This window comes from Plectropomus leopardus, chromosome 11 (assembly GCF_008729295.1).
Source record: "Plectropomus leopardus isolate mb chromosome 11, YSFRI_Pleo_2.0, whole genome shotgun sequence".
Lineage (NCBI taxonomy): Eukaryota > Metazoa > Chordata > Actinopteri > Perciformes > Serranidae > Plectropomus > Plectropomus leopardus.
This window is the reverse complement of record NC_056473.1, coordinates 5808648-5823621: the sequence shown is the minus strand read 5'-3', so window position 1 is coordinate 5823621 and position 14974 is coordinate 5808648. Positions and strand designations below refer to the sequence as shown.

Below are 14974 nucleotides of genomic sequence, written 5' to 3'. Positions count from 1 at the left end.
AGGTTGACCAGCTTGTTTGACCACCTTAAAGTATGTTTTTGCATAATTCTGGACAGTTTAGGTGGTCATACTAGCTTGTGATGGTCACTGTAAATCACAGCATCATGAGGGGGAAGTATGAAAAGCAAAGGGCATAAATCAGTCTACTGGGCCAGGACCGTCTAAGACCGTCTTCAACCAGCTAAAACTAAAACTAGCTACCAGCATAAAATGGTTTTTAGCCGTTTTATTCTGCAGGGGGGAAACTTTTTCATAGTTCTTAGAGGCCTAATTTTTTGTAATGTCCACACCACAAGAACAAGCTGTTCATAAAATGCAGTTTTGAGGACTTTTTTAGCTCCTATTTCAGAGCAGGTACTCTCCCAGCACGACAGGAACCACGGGTGGTGTCAATGCAGCACCAGTAACCAGTAATTTTTAAAAAACAATTAGTTTCATGGGAACAACACACAACACAAACAACAGCTCATAGCAAAAATTAAAAAAAAGGATGAACGAATAGACCAGCAGTGTTGTCCAGGCTCTTCTGAGCATATATGCGATGCTGGAAATACGACACAGAACAAAACAAAAATGACGCTGACTCACAGTACATCACTTCAATGTTCCTATTAGCGATGCAAACAGAAACACATAAAAAGCCCTTGTAGTTCTCCAAGTGGGCATTTCCTCTCAGGGGAGTCCCCAGAACTATTAAGTCTGAAAAACACCTAAAGTCAGATGACCAGCGCCTTTAAAGCTCACCAATAAACACATTATACCTCGTTTATGAAATCCAAAATTTGAGGTAACAAAAAAAGTTGGGATTTTACAATTGGCTATGTGTTTGACTACTTCTTGGTAAGTAGCTTCCAGGAGTTAGTCATCACAGATTCAAGGAAACTTCTAAGCTATAGAAATGCTGATAGGCAGAATTTGTGCTCGCTGTTTCTCCCTGGTTTCAATGTTTATGCTAAACTAAGCTAACTGGCTTCAGATTTACCAAACATGATTCATGGGTCCAGTACCAACCTTGTCATCCACCTCTCTGCAAGAGGACAAATAATCTTCTTTTTAACCTGTTCTTTTTTTTTTTTTTTTTACAAAAAAGCAAATAATTCCTTAAAACGTGCAACAGTAGCGAGGCACCAATGCTACAGAAATTCAACCATTTTTTAATATAAAAACAGTTTATTGATTTATCAACAACTGTCAACTGTACAGTCCTTAGGGATGATGACACGTGTATGCTACACAGTCTAATGTGTGTTTATGAGAGAGACCATTCCTGCCTATGAGAAGATTGTAGCTGAATATTATGAAATACTGAAGAAAGCAAACAGAGCATACCCAAAATGTCAAATGTGGTAATGGCTTTGCCTGCCACCTTTATGAGTAACCACGTAAGTCTCACGCATCAGTCACAGAGAGTCAAACGAGAGAGGCAATAATTAACTCTTCGACTGATGACTAAACTTTGCTGAGTGGAGAAATGATACAATAGTCCAGGCTGAACTCCAGTCACAGCTGCTTCTCCAAAAAACAAACCCACGAGTCCTCCAGTAAATAGTTATCCATTTCAATGTCATTGAAAGCAGCCAGTGTTCAGTGATAGGTCTTCATTATAAAGTTAAATTTCTGCTGACCAGGGCCAAAGGGTAGACGTAACTGGAAACCATGATTTTCTCCTTCTTCCAGGGACTTTTTCCAGAATCTCCACTGCTAAAATCCATGGGACAAACGTCTGTGTTACAGCAAACAGCGAAGAAAAAAAAAAAAAAAAAAAGAAAAGTGCCGTTGTCAGGGAGAAAAAAAAATCCAAATTAGATTTCCGAAAAGGTCATTCTGGACAACGAACATGAAAAAAAAGCAGAGGAGGGAAAAAAACTGAAATAGAATATCCTCTTACAAAGTCCTAATCTAATTTCCATCCCCGGAGGGGACAGAAAATCACGAAGAGAACAAGAAAGAACCATCACAAGCGTAACTGGACACCAAAATATAAATCTATAAAAGGCCTTTTATTACTCCATTATGTACACTTTTCACAGGACCTCCAAGGGAGAAGCTCCAGAGCGAAGCGCCGCTTCTTGTTGTGTCATGGAACTTTATCTCCACGTTAAAAAGGACGAATAAAAAAAGAAATATCCAACAAACAGAAAAACAGCAAGACATTATTTTCTTCTTAGTGCCTTGGGGAACTGCACTTGCTGTACAAGTGTTAGTTGTATGAGTGAGGAAGGGCAGAGCCGAAAGGTCACAGCATCCACGGCCACAACAGCACCAACGTCCACTTCAGTCTGGCACTGCCAAACTTCCTGCCCATCCACCCCGGGGCTGCAGGCAACATCCATGCTGTCTGTGTGAGGGAAGGTAGATGAAGAAGAGTCTACTGTTCCTGAGCATGAGCATGCTCCCATCCAAGCAGTCTGTTCTAGTAGATCACTTCATATACAGTGGCCTTCTTGTCACCAGAGCCTGTCACAATATACTTGTCGTCTGTCGAGATGTCACAGCTCAGGACAGATGAGGATTCCTTCGACTGAAGAAGAAGATGAAAAACACGTTAGTCTCGGAGGCGGTCAACATTCTCAACGACATTTGAAGTTAAGTGGAGAAGATTAGCTGACTACAGGGCAAGATGAGTTTGCAGCGACATCAACTTCTGGCCTGATGCCCCTCAAAAAGACTTCTTTGTCAGGTCAATAATTCAGGTTCAGTTTTCACTGATAGGAGAGTCCTGTCAGACAGCGGTCGCTGTGCCCTTCCTCTCAGAGACAACTGTGCATACTTTTGGACTGGCTGCAGACAGAGTGTATTGATCTGCATACCTGGAATATGCTGGCGCCATAAGGAGTCCTCCAAGCATTCAACAGATTGTCCTTCCCAGTGCTTACGAACCATTTACCTGCAGAGGAAACAGCAGTGCAATCAGGCCTCTTTGGACAAAGAAGTGGCATAAAAAAATTTAAACTGGACAAAATGGATAGTGTATCTTTCACGTATCAGACCTAATTCTGTGTGAACACGGAGAAACGCACTATAGTGTAACTAGTAGCCACCCATTGTGTATTTGTGTCTGTTGTCATCCAACACCCTTGTCTAAAGACTGTATTTTTTTGTTTGCCTCTTTAGTTATTTTCTACCGTTATTTTAGTTATTTTTTTATTTACTAAATTACCCCCTTTTTCATTTTTCCCAGCCTATCTATTTGTTGTTGTATCTTTTTAGTTCATTTCTTTACTTAGTCTATTTTTTCCATTTTTACATGATTTAAAGGTCTTCGTGTTCATATGGTTGTGTATTTTTTATTGTACATTCACATAAACCAATAAAAAGAGGATTACAAAAAAAGTGGTATGAAAAAATTAGGAGGGGGTGGATCAATTCACACAAGTATCACAACTTTTTAAAACATTTTCTTATGCTTTTGTTAATGCCGAAATTAATCTAATTCAAATGTGGAAGTGGAAGGAAGTTGCCACTTTTATTGTAGCAAGTACCATGATGTCATATCTGTTTAAAGGAAAGTAAAGCTGAAGCGAGAAAGTAGAAAATGGCAGACTGTCTGAGTACATGGATCTTCAGCTGCCAGCACAGCCTCCCTGCCGCAACAGCAAACTTTCTGTTGCTGCCATGACACAGATTAGCCCCAGCCTGTTGTGACCACGAGCACAGAGGCTTACACTGGCTCAGTGTGAGTTGTGAAGGGACCACAGGGTGCACTTAGTAGCTAATTCTTGTCTCATTTGTTATCTGATATACAGAGAGAGCTAAATCAACGCGCCACACAGACAATGAAATTTAGATTTTATCCATTTGAAATGCTAAAAAAGAGAAAATCAATAAGCAGTCAATGTAAATGATTTGGCAGCTTCCACAAATAAATGAGTGTATGGGAAACACTGCATTAGCTTGATGGGCAGGGATGAGACTATAAACTAGTTATCTTTACCACTTTTTCTATGCAGTAAACAGGGTGATGCTGCTGAATATATGTCAGAAAGACTGACTGACATGAGAAATGTATTGCTTTTGGAAATATGTCTCATAATATACAGCCTCTAGACATATATGATTCAACAAAATTTGCAATAAACAGTAATATCAAATCGCAATACTTAAAAATTGCACTTTTGTCCTCTGTATGAACTGAACTCTTCTTCTCAACTCTTCTTTCTTGATATTTATATTGTCTGTGACCTGCCAAGGGACTACAGATGTAAATGAGCAGAACTGCTAACTCCAGCTTATTTACATTTATATTTGAAACTGATTTTCATTAATAAGCTGTGTCCCTTTTAAATAAACATTAAATAAATAAATAAAAATCACAAAACGTATCAAATCATCAAATCAAGATATAAGCATGTGGTCCCAGCCTAACCAAAAATACCTACAAATAAAGAGCATCTGGTAACCTTCAAAACACAATAGGCATTCAGACTGTAAAAAGGCCACTGTAGTTTTTGCACTTAATAAAATAGGACAGGCTGAGGCCCCTCTGTGGTTAAGTACAGTCAGCATTATCCCTCTCTCATTTTCTGTGTGTGTGTTCATACCACAATAGGCGAACTTGAGGGAGAGGACACAGCTCTCGTGCAGGTGGAGCTGATACTTGTCAGGCTTTGAGTGGTGGAGCACCTCCACATTGCTGCTCTCCATGCCCACAGCTAGCCACTCTCCGGTCGGACAGTAGCCCAAGGAGAAGATCTGGAAACAGGACGGAGCAGTGGTTACTGAGAGTTCTGGGCCTAAAAAGGAACTCCACAGTAAGTCTGTGGATGTGTGCTATCCATTGCGTCTGAGCTACAGTGTTGTACCTGTGAAGTGAAGTCATGCTGCTGCAGCTGTCGACCCTCCCTCAGATCCCAGGAGCGAACAGTGTTGTCAAGGCCACCCGTCCACAGCTTAGTGCCGTCATGGGATATGTCGATACAGCTAGCACCATCCGTGTGACCCTGGAACTGCCTGCAATCAAAGTCAGAAGGCATACAAACATGTATTGACATCCCGTTTGTAAATTACTCACACAACAGCAGACCTGTTGTGGGTCCCACGCAGTGTGAATAAGTGTTTTATTCCAACCTGACGAGAGTCTGGTTGTGCAGGTCCCAAACGGCAATGTTCCCATCACTGCAGCAGGAGAAGCAGACTTTGGCGTCTGGGCTGATGGCCAAGGCGTAGCACGCCGGGGCTGAGGAGGTGAGCTCAGCCTTGATGCGGGGTGTCTGAGAGGCCAGATCCCAGATGGTCAATGTGCTGGCCTCCCCTCCAACAATCAATGTGCGGCCATCAGGCAGCAGCTTACAGGAGCGGATGTAGTTATCCCTGTTCTGTTGCACAGAGGACAAAGCCAATCAATACATGTTCAGGTCAGTGGAGCTACAGAGAGAGAGATTTAGGAACAAGTCGCTGGGAAAGGAGGATGAAAATCCTTCTGTCATAACAAACCATCAGAAAGGTATTTGTAAACATACTCTGGTAGACTTTGAAATTTTAGCTTATTACATTGCCACATTTATTTACATGTCAAGTAGGGCTGTTTAATTTTTAAAAAATGCAATCAATTGCAGAATTTCTGTAATTAATTGTGATTAATTGCATTTTGTAATCACATTTTCAATTCCATTATTTTGCATTACAAAACAGTTATGAAGTCCTTGACAAGGTGAAGCAATTATTACTAGATTGTCTTCATTGAAAATCAGTTGACAGCAAAAAATTACATGGGACTGGCATAAAGTGGGCTGGTCTGTAAAGGGGACTCATGGGTGACCATAAACCCATTTTCATTCAGATATCTGAAGGTCCATCCGTCTGGAGAAACTTGGATTTCTCCTCAAAGGTGCCCTTCATTCTATTGAATGAATTTCGAGGCCTCTCCTAAATGATATTGATTCTTTGACCTTCCAGCCTGGTTGTTATGACTGAGCCTCCCAGTTTGTTTGCTTGTTTTATTTGCTTGTCTGTTTTTTGTGTTATTGTTTTTCAATATTTTCCCATTTGTTTGCTTTTTTTTGTAATTTTCATCCAAATATTTATTGATTATTTTCTTATGTGTGTAAGGTATTGGTAATTTCGATGTCATTGCAACCCTCCCAGAGAAGCAAGCATAACATGGCTGACACCACTGGATTCTGAAAGGTCTTCTAGTTTCATATGAAACCAGTATCATCATTGTAGCTTTAAAACTTAGCCTCTTAAAACATGGAAATGTCAGTCTGTGATTAATACGGTAAAAAAAATAGAGGAAAAAAACATTTTTTATGGACCTTAATCACATTATGATCCACATGTTACTGCTGATAGCCCTAATATCAAGCCAACTATTAAAATGTTGTCTGACTTTTAGCATTTTCTTCCTTTTTTTGGTGCCAAAAGTACTTTCTTCTACTTTACACAAACACTGTCTGAAAGCATCAGCTGCATTTGTGTACCAGTACATTTGCTGTGTGCCTGCTACGGTCCTCATGTATAACAAAGGATTATCCCACTGTGAAAGGAACGAGGTTGTGTATACAGTTCATTACCTTTTGAAACAATGACACGAACTGAACTAAGTGTAAAACATTTGAAAAAAAAAGTTGTTGATGAGTCAAACGTGAATCAGCAGCAACGCTCACCAGACAGTCCAGTTGGGACACGGGGCTCTTGCTGCCAGGTTGGCTGATGTCCCAGATTTTGACACAGCCTTTGCCACCAGTGTACACATGACGCGTGGGGTTGCTAATGGTTACAGCGCACACCACCTCGCCGTGGCTCAGTGTGTTTATTTGACGGGCGTGGCGTGGGATACCGGGGCCGATCAGGGCGTCGGGCGGGAAGGGCACGGGCTGCATCTGACCATCTGCACTGACGTGGAAGGAGTAAGCCCTGATGGAAAACATGTGTTTTATATTACCGCTGTTTTTCTTTGTTGTTTTTTTTTTATTTAAGAGTAGAACACATTTGGTGAGACACTTACGGTTTGCCACCAGAAATGGATGTGAGGCTGGCTGGAAGGCCTGGAGCTCTCATGTGGGTGTGAGGATCAAACCCCTGAAAGATGACAAGACGGAAAACCTTTGAATAAGAGATCTGCTGCTGACCAGTGATCACAGTCAAAACCACATGGCGTTTTTCCTGAAAGAAACAGCTCAACATGCTCTGAAGCTACAGTACTAGCTAGCTACTTAGCTTAGCATAAAGACTGCAAACAGGGACAAGCAGTGAGCCTCGCTCTGTCCTAAAGTAAAAAATGTATATAATTTTTTCATTTTTTACTGGTCACGAACCCGCTCATAAGCCCATTTTGCACAGAAATCCTACAATATTGTCACAGCAAAAATCCGTCATTATGCTGGCTTTGCTCTTTCACACAGAACCAAACAATGTTGACAGAGGCGTAGATTTCGAGGGGGATGCAGGGGTCACATTCCCCTCAATATGATGAACATGTGCATTTGTCCACCCCAATAAAAGCATGAAAGTAGCAGAGGGCCTTACTATAACATAAATAAAAAGTTTTCCCCATGAATTTATTCAGAAAGGGCAAAACTTATTGAATTAAAAATTACAAGAATGCAGTAATCTGAGTGTCCTGAAGCCCTAACATGCCGAGTTGTTTTGAAAAAACATCACACAAAGAGATAGGCTTCTGGAGTTAGCAGCAAGCAACATATCCCTTGGGCACATTGATTATTTTGGACGAGCAGTATGGAGACGTTGTGGTTTTATATAAAACTTCACCCAGTTTTCCCTCAGCATGAAAGTAAGTATTGAATTTTCATTTTGGGTGTAGTATCCCTTTAACTCTATGCAGTGCTTTAAGTGATCCCAAATACAGCTAAACGAAATGTGCAGGAAAGGGTGTTACCATGGGAGAGCGTCCGTAGGCCGCTGCTGCTGCGGCACTCATCTGAGGGGAGATGTGCAGACCAGCATACACACCAGGACTCGTCAGGCCTCCGTTCATTTCATGATGGCCCATCATGGCAAAGGGAGTCGGGTAGGAGCCAGCGATGGACAGAGGGGTGCGCAGAGCCGGGGCTGCTGCAGACAAAGACAGGAGAGGAGTGTTGGTTTGTGACATAACAGTACAGTGCGGGGAGGGTGGAAGAAGATTATCTCCACTGCTAGCAAGGAAAGAGATTGGTACCAACCAAGAGCCTCCATGCCTGGTGGTTTGCCCAGGATGGGTCTGAGCCCGGGAGTGGAGCTGGTGCCAGGGGTGGGGGCACTGTTAGGGGGGGTGGGGGTGTTGGACTTGAGGCCAGGCGTGGAGGATTTGTCATTCTGTCGAGGGAACGAGAGAGCAAGCACATTCACAATCCCGGAAACCAGGCACTGTGCAGACTGACAATTTGAGAGCAAACTGAACTTAATCCAATCTAATTCTGACAACCCTCATAGTCCTGCAGAGCCATAAACTGCTATTTATTCTAAAACCTATTATGGCCACAATGGAGATGGGGCCGTTTTTATCCCCTTACTGCTTTGGCTTTAATCTTTTAGTGAGGCAGAGGGAAAAAAATCCTGGAGGAGTTAAATACATTGAGCTATTAACAGAGAAGACCTGACTGATCCTGATGCGGGACAATATTATCCCTGACGTTTAGTCATGCACTTAAAGCACCGACAGCCATTCCTAATCCACTGCAGAAAACGTCCCAGATTTATTTGCACATATCCCTTTGCTCTCTCTGCAATTCTCATTTAAACCCTTTCTGTCCTAGTTTGTCCGTAAACTCTCGGTGTCTTACATGACTGAGCTCCTTGGCTTTAGACGATGGGGTGCTTCCAGAGGACGCCACTGATGCCGGGCTGTTGGGTGTGTCTTTCTTTGGAGGGCGGGGCTTGTCAATGCCATTTTCAGGTGGCGAATGGGCGGGGCTTGCCCGTGGAGTGGCAGGGTCCTGGAGGAACAGATTTTTGACGTTTGTGTAACAGCTTATCTGGCATTAATAACCCATTTACAATAACATGCTGCTGTGCTCACCTCATTAGACACATCTACCACCAGGTCATCACTTTTCTCTCCGTCACTGTCCTGTAGAGATCATGGGAAAATTAGTCATATTCACACACATATTCGCCTTCTTGCCAAGAGTTGGATGAGCCTCGAGACAGGAGCAGTGACTTCATGGAGTCACTGTGAGGTTGCCAGGCAACCAGCGAATACTAGAGGAATTCCCTGAGCAGGTTTCCATTACAGATTTGTGCAAATGTAAGCAATATTTTCGAGATGTTGATAAAACTGTGAGATGACTGCGTTTCCACTGAGTGATGTTCTGCGACTTTTTCTCTCGCGATAACGGTCCAGGAAGTATTATGATGGCTGTTGAAAACATTAGCAGGTTTATTTCTATTGTAGCCACTGCAATAGCCATCATTGTTTCTAATCGAAGGCAACGTAGGCGTGTTATACGAGCAATAATGCGGGGCCTGAAAATGCAAGCTTTTATATACATATTTCAGAGTGTAATCTTTTTAAACTGGCAATGCGCAGAACCTGTGAGAACCGTGACGTCAAGGCCGCACTTACGGTGTTCTTCTTTGGTGCGTCATTATAAAGTTATACTGCCAACTACTGGCCTGGCATGCATACTACAGCGTATTTGGTTGTTTTTGTGGATCCAATCAGTAATCTCAATCCTCACTGCTAAATACCACTAAATCCTACACACTGCTCTTTAAAAACTAGCTTTTGCCCCCAGTATCCAGGCTTCATAATAAGCTATGCTAACCAATTCTTGCTTATACCCTCAAAATTAACAGGCAGACATGAGAGTGGTATCGACCTTCTTATCTCGATCTCAGTAAGAAAGCGAATGAGCGGATTCCCCAAAATGTTGCACAGTCCCTTGAAGACTTACATATCTGCTCATGCTGTCCTTCTCCTCCACTTTACGTTTCTTAGAGTCCAAACTGTAGTCAGAGGAACTGCGGTGCTTTTCACTGGCGGTGCGTAAGCTTTCGGAGGGGGACACCGAGTTATTCTGCCAGGAGAAAAAAAACAAACATACTTTATTACCATTTCGTCTTACACTGTAAAAAAGAGCGCAGTGAGTCATTCATGCGTTACAAATTCACAGGGAACACACTGTGCCAATCCAAACGCTAAAAAAATGCCTCATTCATGCAACTATGGATGCTGCGGACTCTTAAAATGCAGCTGTGGGCCAGCTCCAAGCGGTGCCCTGACACCAGCCAAGCCCCAATCTCACACACAAGCCTGTCCTGGCCAAACAACAGAATGGGCCGTTATCTGAACTGAAAGGAGGAGGGCTTGTTTTCTGAGCCGGGCTCCCTCCTCCTCATAGCTGGACAACAAACAGCCTCACAGGGACATGAGCAGTGTGTTGTGGCTGAACAGAGGGCCTTTTCTCTGGAGTCAGTCAGGCTAAGCGTGAGAGAGCGAGCGGGGTGGAGAGACACAGACAGAAGGAGAGAGAGGGAGAAGCTGTATGTTGTGGGCATTGATTGCTGCAGCGCGCTTGGGCACCATGTCAGCTCCGGCTTTGAGCTCTGATAAAGAAAAGAGAATCTATATCCTGCCAGTGGGCACGGCAGCGTGGGACTGACTGGTGCTTCTTCATGGAGCCTGCCTGCCCACACAAGCTGGGACAGCTCACTCCAAACGCCAACAGAACGGGAGGAACTCGGCAGGTGTCCAGCGGCTTTCACAGGAGTTTGCCGTTTTGCCTGCAAACTGCCAAGTTCTCCTGATTCCCTCTGTCCCTTCTTGTGAGGACCAAAGCGCCAACATGGGCCGAGTCAGAGGCGGCCCAGAGGAGCGAACAATGGCCAATGGACTAGCAGTCCGGGCAAAGGGCCACTGTCTGCATAATGGCTGACCTTTAAAGAGATGCTTAGCGTGACTCATTAACCAAAGTCACCACTCTGCTATCAGATGACCTGGGACAAGAGCGCAGAAACAAAAACAGGCCTGCTAATCGCCCCAGGAGTTCCATTTCTTCAGACATGACTGCACCCATTCAGCTGGCCCAGCCTTCACAGAAACACAATCTCACAGGCACATCACAAGCCATCAGAGATCGCAGCCATTCAAATAAAACGCTTTAGCAGGTCCAGCCAGACGGGGTGGGGAAGAAAGAAAAACAAAACAATTCTCCATTTGTGTTCATAAATATTCATCACATGCCAAGGAGAAGAGTGAGCTGGTAAACAAGGGAGACAGTAGAAGGGATCAAATAAATCCTTTAAGAAGGGGAAGTCAAAGTCTTTCTTTAATTGTGATGAAATTACAAGGCTTCTAATCTCTCCAGCATGATACCAGTCATTTCCCCTTCTGGATTAAACACACAGGACTTATATTCCAAGCCTCATTTCCAATTAATCATTTTATTGAAAGCAGATTACAACAGTGCATGAAATCAGAAGCGGCGTGCTGTTGGCAGGATTCATTTTTTTTCCTTGACATTCGCGGTGGAAGAAGTAGAGTGATGATGAATTATGAAACCAACAAGCCCTGCGACAAAAATAGTTGCGGGTTTGGACACTCACCGTGTTCTCTGTATCGCAGGCATCACAATGGCGGCGGCCGAGGTTATGAGGAAAGCAAGTGGAGCAAAGAGAAAAACACGTCGGTTAGCATATCATAACAGATGCTTGGGGCTGAACGTGTGAGAATCAGCTGCAGGGCATAAGGCCTCTCTTATCAACGTGTGTTAGAGCTGCTGAATAGCTTATGCAGTCATGGGCTGGGAATGTACCAGCTCATTAAACAGACAGAATGTGAACAGACAGGATATGCTCCTCACCTAAGGGCCCTACGATTCTGCCCCAGAGAGTGAGAAGCACTCCGCACTAAATTGCTTTTTTTTCCCCCTGTTTAACATCGGTGCAATAATGTTCAAATTAATATACATTTAAATTGATCTAAATAAACTGGTTAAGCAGCTCATGCCATATTGGACAGCAGTTCCTCACCTCTGTGTTCCAGATCATGGTGGTTCTTCTCATCCTTCACTGGGAGGTGGGCTTGGCTGCCCAGCGCACCAAGCGCCAGCAGGCCTGAACCGGAGCCGGTCACAGGAGGGATGCCAGGCGGCGGCAGGCCTGAAGGGTGAGGCGGCAGCTGCACCGGCGGCCCGTGAGCAGCGTGGGAGAGGTGCTGTGCCTGGAGCTGCTGCTGCTGTAAGACAGGGAGACAGACAGACAGACACCGAGTGGGTCGGAGGGAAAAGGCAAGAAGAAACCACACACTAAACATGAGGCTGATCAGTTAAACCCTGGATGATATTAGCACATTCACACATCTATTACTGTCAGGATCTGACAGCAATCCCCCTCACTGCTATTTCCATACCAGACCAGGGTGGCATAAGCCCTAGATCTGTGCTGAGGAGGGCAGACGTTATGACTAACGATCAACTGCTCAACACGTCTGCAGCATGAGACGCGGGGCTTGATAGCGTTCGCGGTGCATGATGAGTTAAAAAAATAATACACACATATTAAAGGGATACATTGCTGATTTTCAACCAGCTTTGTATCGTAACAGTGTGTGTAGTATGTGTCAATGAACTATGGTAGATTTCCCCCAATCTAACCAGTGCCTGGCTCTCCCTGCTCCCTGCTGCGCAAAATTTAGCTGGATGAGATTTTGGTATTGCTTGTTACCTATACCACCACTGCAAAGACAAAAGCTACATTTAAGGCAGGTTCAAGGCAGGAATTTGACGCTATTATACTGCCTTGTCCTTCTGTATATGACGTCCGATCGCAGAAAGGAGAGACAGATAGGTCTCGCCTCTGAGCCAGGACAGACAGTAGTAATGGCTGCCAAACCAGGTCTGTGTAAAACATAAAACTGCTGATGTGATCATGGGCGGCACGGGTATACATATAAACACATTTTGATGACGTGTTTATATGTGAGACCCACCACAGGAGATCTAAAAAGCAGCTGTTAGCATGCGGCTAATTCATATAAGAAGAACGGTGGTCGTAAATGTCAGAAAACTGAGAAAACGCTGAGATTCTGGAGCTCCTTACCCTCTGAGCAAAGGACAAAATCAGCTGTCATATAACAGAGAAGGTAAACGGTTGTGACTGACACATTTATGCCATTATTATTATTTACAAAGCGCTGCTGACGTGAATGTTATATGTCACGCTAGAGGCGGATGTTTGTGTGTTTAATGTCACGCCCATCATGCCTCTTTTGATCGCAGGACGCTGTGAAGCAGTGTCTAATTACACACTGGAGTGGAGTGATGCAGCCACCGTTTGGTTCAGCGTAAACATGCAAGAGCCGTATAAAGGGGGACTTCATTGCAGCCTAATTTTTGTGTAAAAGCGGCTAAAAAGTATAGAAGTGGATCACTAGAAAGACCCGCCTTTCTCCCTCTCAAACTCACACCAAACCAAACACCAAACACCAAATTGCAAAACTAAGCAGCGCTGATCAAATGTAAACCAGAATTCTGGTACTGCGTTGCCTATTTCCCACAACAAACATATTTTAGCACCCTTTTAGCTTTGGAGTTTGTTTCCAGCTGGCCGCCATTGTGTCTAATGTATGAGACCGCATTACGTCACCCACCAGTGGGCGTTTATTCGTCTGGTGCGGTACAGTGCATTCTGGTAGTTGTAGGTTTTCCACCTCTTGAGCAAAAGCGAATGCCAACTTCAAAAGTATGTGCATCTTTCTGCCTCATAGACAGCCTAGTTTAATGATAAGAAGTATATCTTGAAAAACAGACAGCAAAGCCAAGTTTAATTTGACCACCATTTAATGCAGCAGAATCATTTCCCATCAGGTAAACTAGTGCATTTCACACTGCAGCAGCACAGCACTCCTATGCCGTCAGTGAGCTGAGCAATCCTCTTGAGGAACATGAATCTGTGTAGGAATCTGTCAGCCTGTGGGCTAAACAACCACCTGCTTTTTAAACACTTCAAAAACACAACCAGCGTCTATTTACTCCTCACATATTCATGTTCCTGGATTAACAGAACATGAATCATTTGCACACCCATACTTTAAGACACTGTGGGAACACTAAGTGCCAGAAGCTGGCACTCCTTCCCTCTCACTCTAAGTATTTGAGTGTGTGTTTGTGTGTGTGCGTCTGGAAGGCTGCTGTGGGAGCCAGGACCAGGGGTCCCATGCTGGCACTCAGTCAACCCTCCAATATTCACCATCAATATTTGAAAGGCACGGGGAAATGGATGGGAGTTAAAAGGCACTCAGCATGGAAGTAAGCAGTTTAAAGCAAGGTTAAATAATACTTAGCTGAGACACCAATAAAAACATCAGCAATTTATTACCCGTCTACGAGCCAGCTGAATAATTCAGCTGCTGTAACAGCGTGCGCCTCCTCTCTTTTTACAAGACGGACTTCAATCAGTGACCATTTATGGCCATTTCAGGAATATTAGGCACTTCGTAATGACTGGGGAGTCGCTACAACACACAGCACAATGTGGTGGACGAGCCTAACAGTTAAAAATACATTCACACCGTAGGAACTTCAAATTTACTTTAGAGATATTCAGTCGTGGGTCTTACAAAGGGCACCCACTTCTAAAACACGTCCTTAAAATCATATCCGGAGGGTCTTTTTAATTGCTTCTACATTATCTGCCCTGGAGCTAGAGAGGACTAGATTGGAAAATAGTGAGGTTTTTAACTTGCAACCTTGTCCTTTGCTCCATAGGGCAGATGTCAATCCAATTACAAAAAATGTACCCAGGACACAAAGAGGAGAGAGAGAGAGAAAGAAAGAGAGAGGGGGAGAGAAAGAGAGCAAGAGCTAGAGAGCGAGTGTGTTATAATATTGTGTCCATGAGGGAAATTAAGGAGCCAGTTCATTGGCAGGGGAGAGCCATCCTTGCTCATTGTGTTTAATGAGGCACTGATGGGTAATATGCATGGTTGATCAGCGAGAGCCCTCATTAGAGGGCCATAAATGAAGACAATAATAAATAAAGAAAGGAGTCTGGCCTATTTCCTCTAATTTAATATTCCAAGATAAAGACCTAC

General features: G+C 43.7%; 1 protein-coding gene across 7 annotated transcripts in view; it reads right to left on the bottom strand.

The window, feature by feature from the left end:
• Window positions 1-1138: 1138 nt before the first annotated feature.
• Window positions 1139-14974, bottom strand: part of tle3a (TLE family member 3, transcriptional corepressor a) — a 28402-nt gene continuing 14566 nt past the window's right edge. For 3 of the 7 annotated variants that reach the window (XM_042495702.1, XM_042495705.1, XM_042495707.1), the window contains 14 exons: window positions 11914-12118; window positions 11488-11495; window positions 9837-9959; window positions 8960-9010; window positions 8724-8876; window positions 8124-8256; window positions 7838-8013; window positions 6947-7020; window positions 6606-6855; window positions 5068-5315; window positions 4803-4950; window positions 4542-4692; window positions 2811-2887; window positions 1139-2521 (listed from right to left, as the gene is read on the bottom strand). In XM_042495702.1, coding sequence (XP_042351636.1) covers window positions 2414-2521; window positions 2811-2887; window positions 4542-4692; window positions 4803-4950; window positions 5068-5315; window positions 6606-6855; window positions 6947-7020; window positions 7838-8013; window positions 8124-8256; window positions 8724-8876; window positions 8960-9010; window positions 9837-9959; window positions 11488-11495; window positions 11914-12118 — 1905 coding nt within the window. In that variant the 3' untranslated portion in view covers window positions 1139-2413. The remainder of the gene's footprint in view (window positions 2522-2810; window positions 2888-4541; window positions 4693-4802; window positions 4951-5067; window positions 5316-6605; window positions 6856-6946; window positions 7021-7837; window positions 8014-8123; window positions 8257-8723; window positions 8877-8959; window positions 9011-9836; window positions 9960-11487; window positions 11496-11913; window positions 12119-14974) is intronic. The other 4 variants (XM_042495704.1, XM_042495709.1, XM_042495708.1 and 1 more) reach the window with 2 other exon arrangements.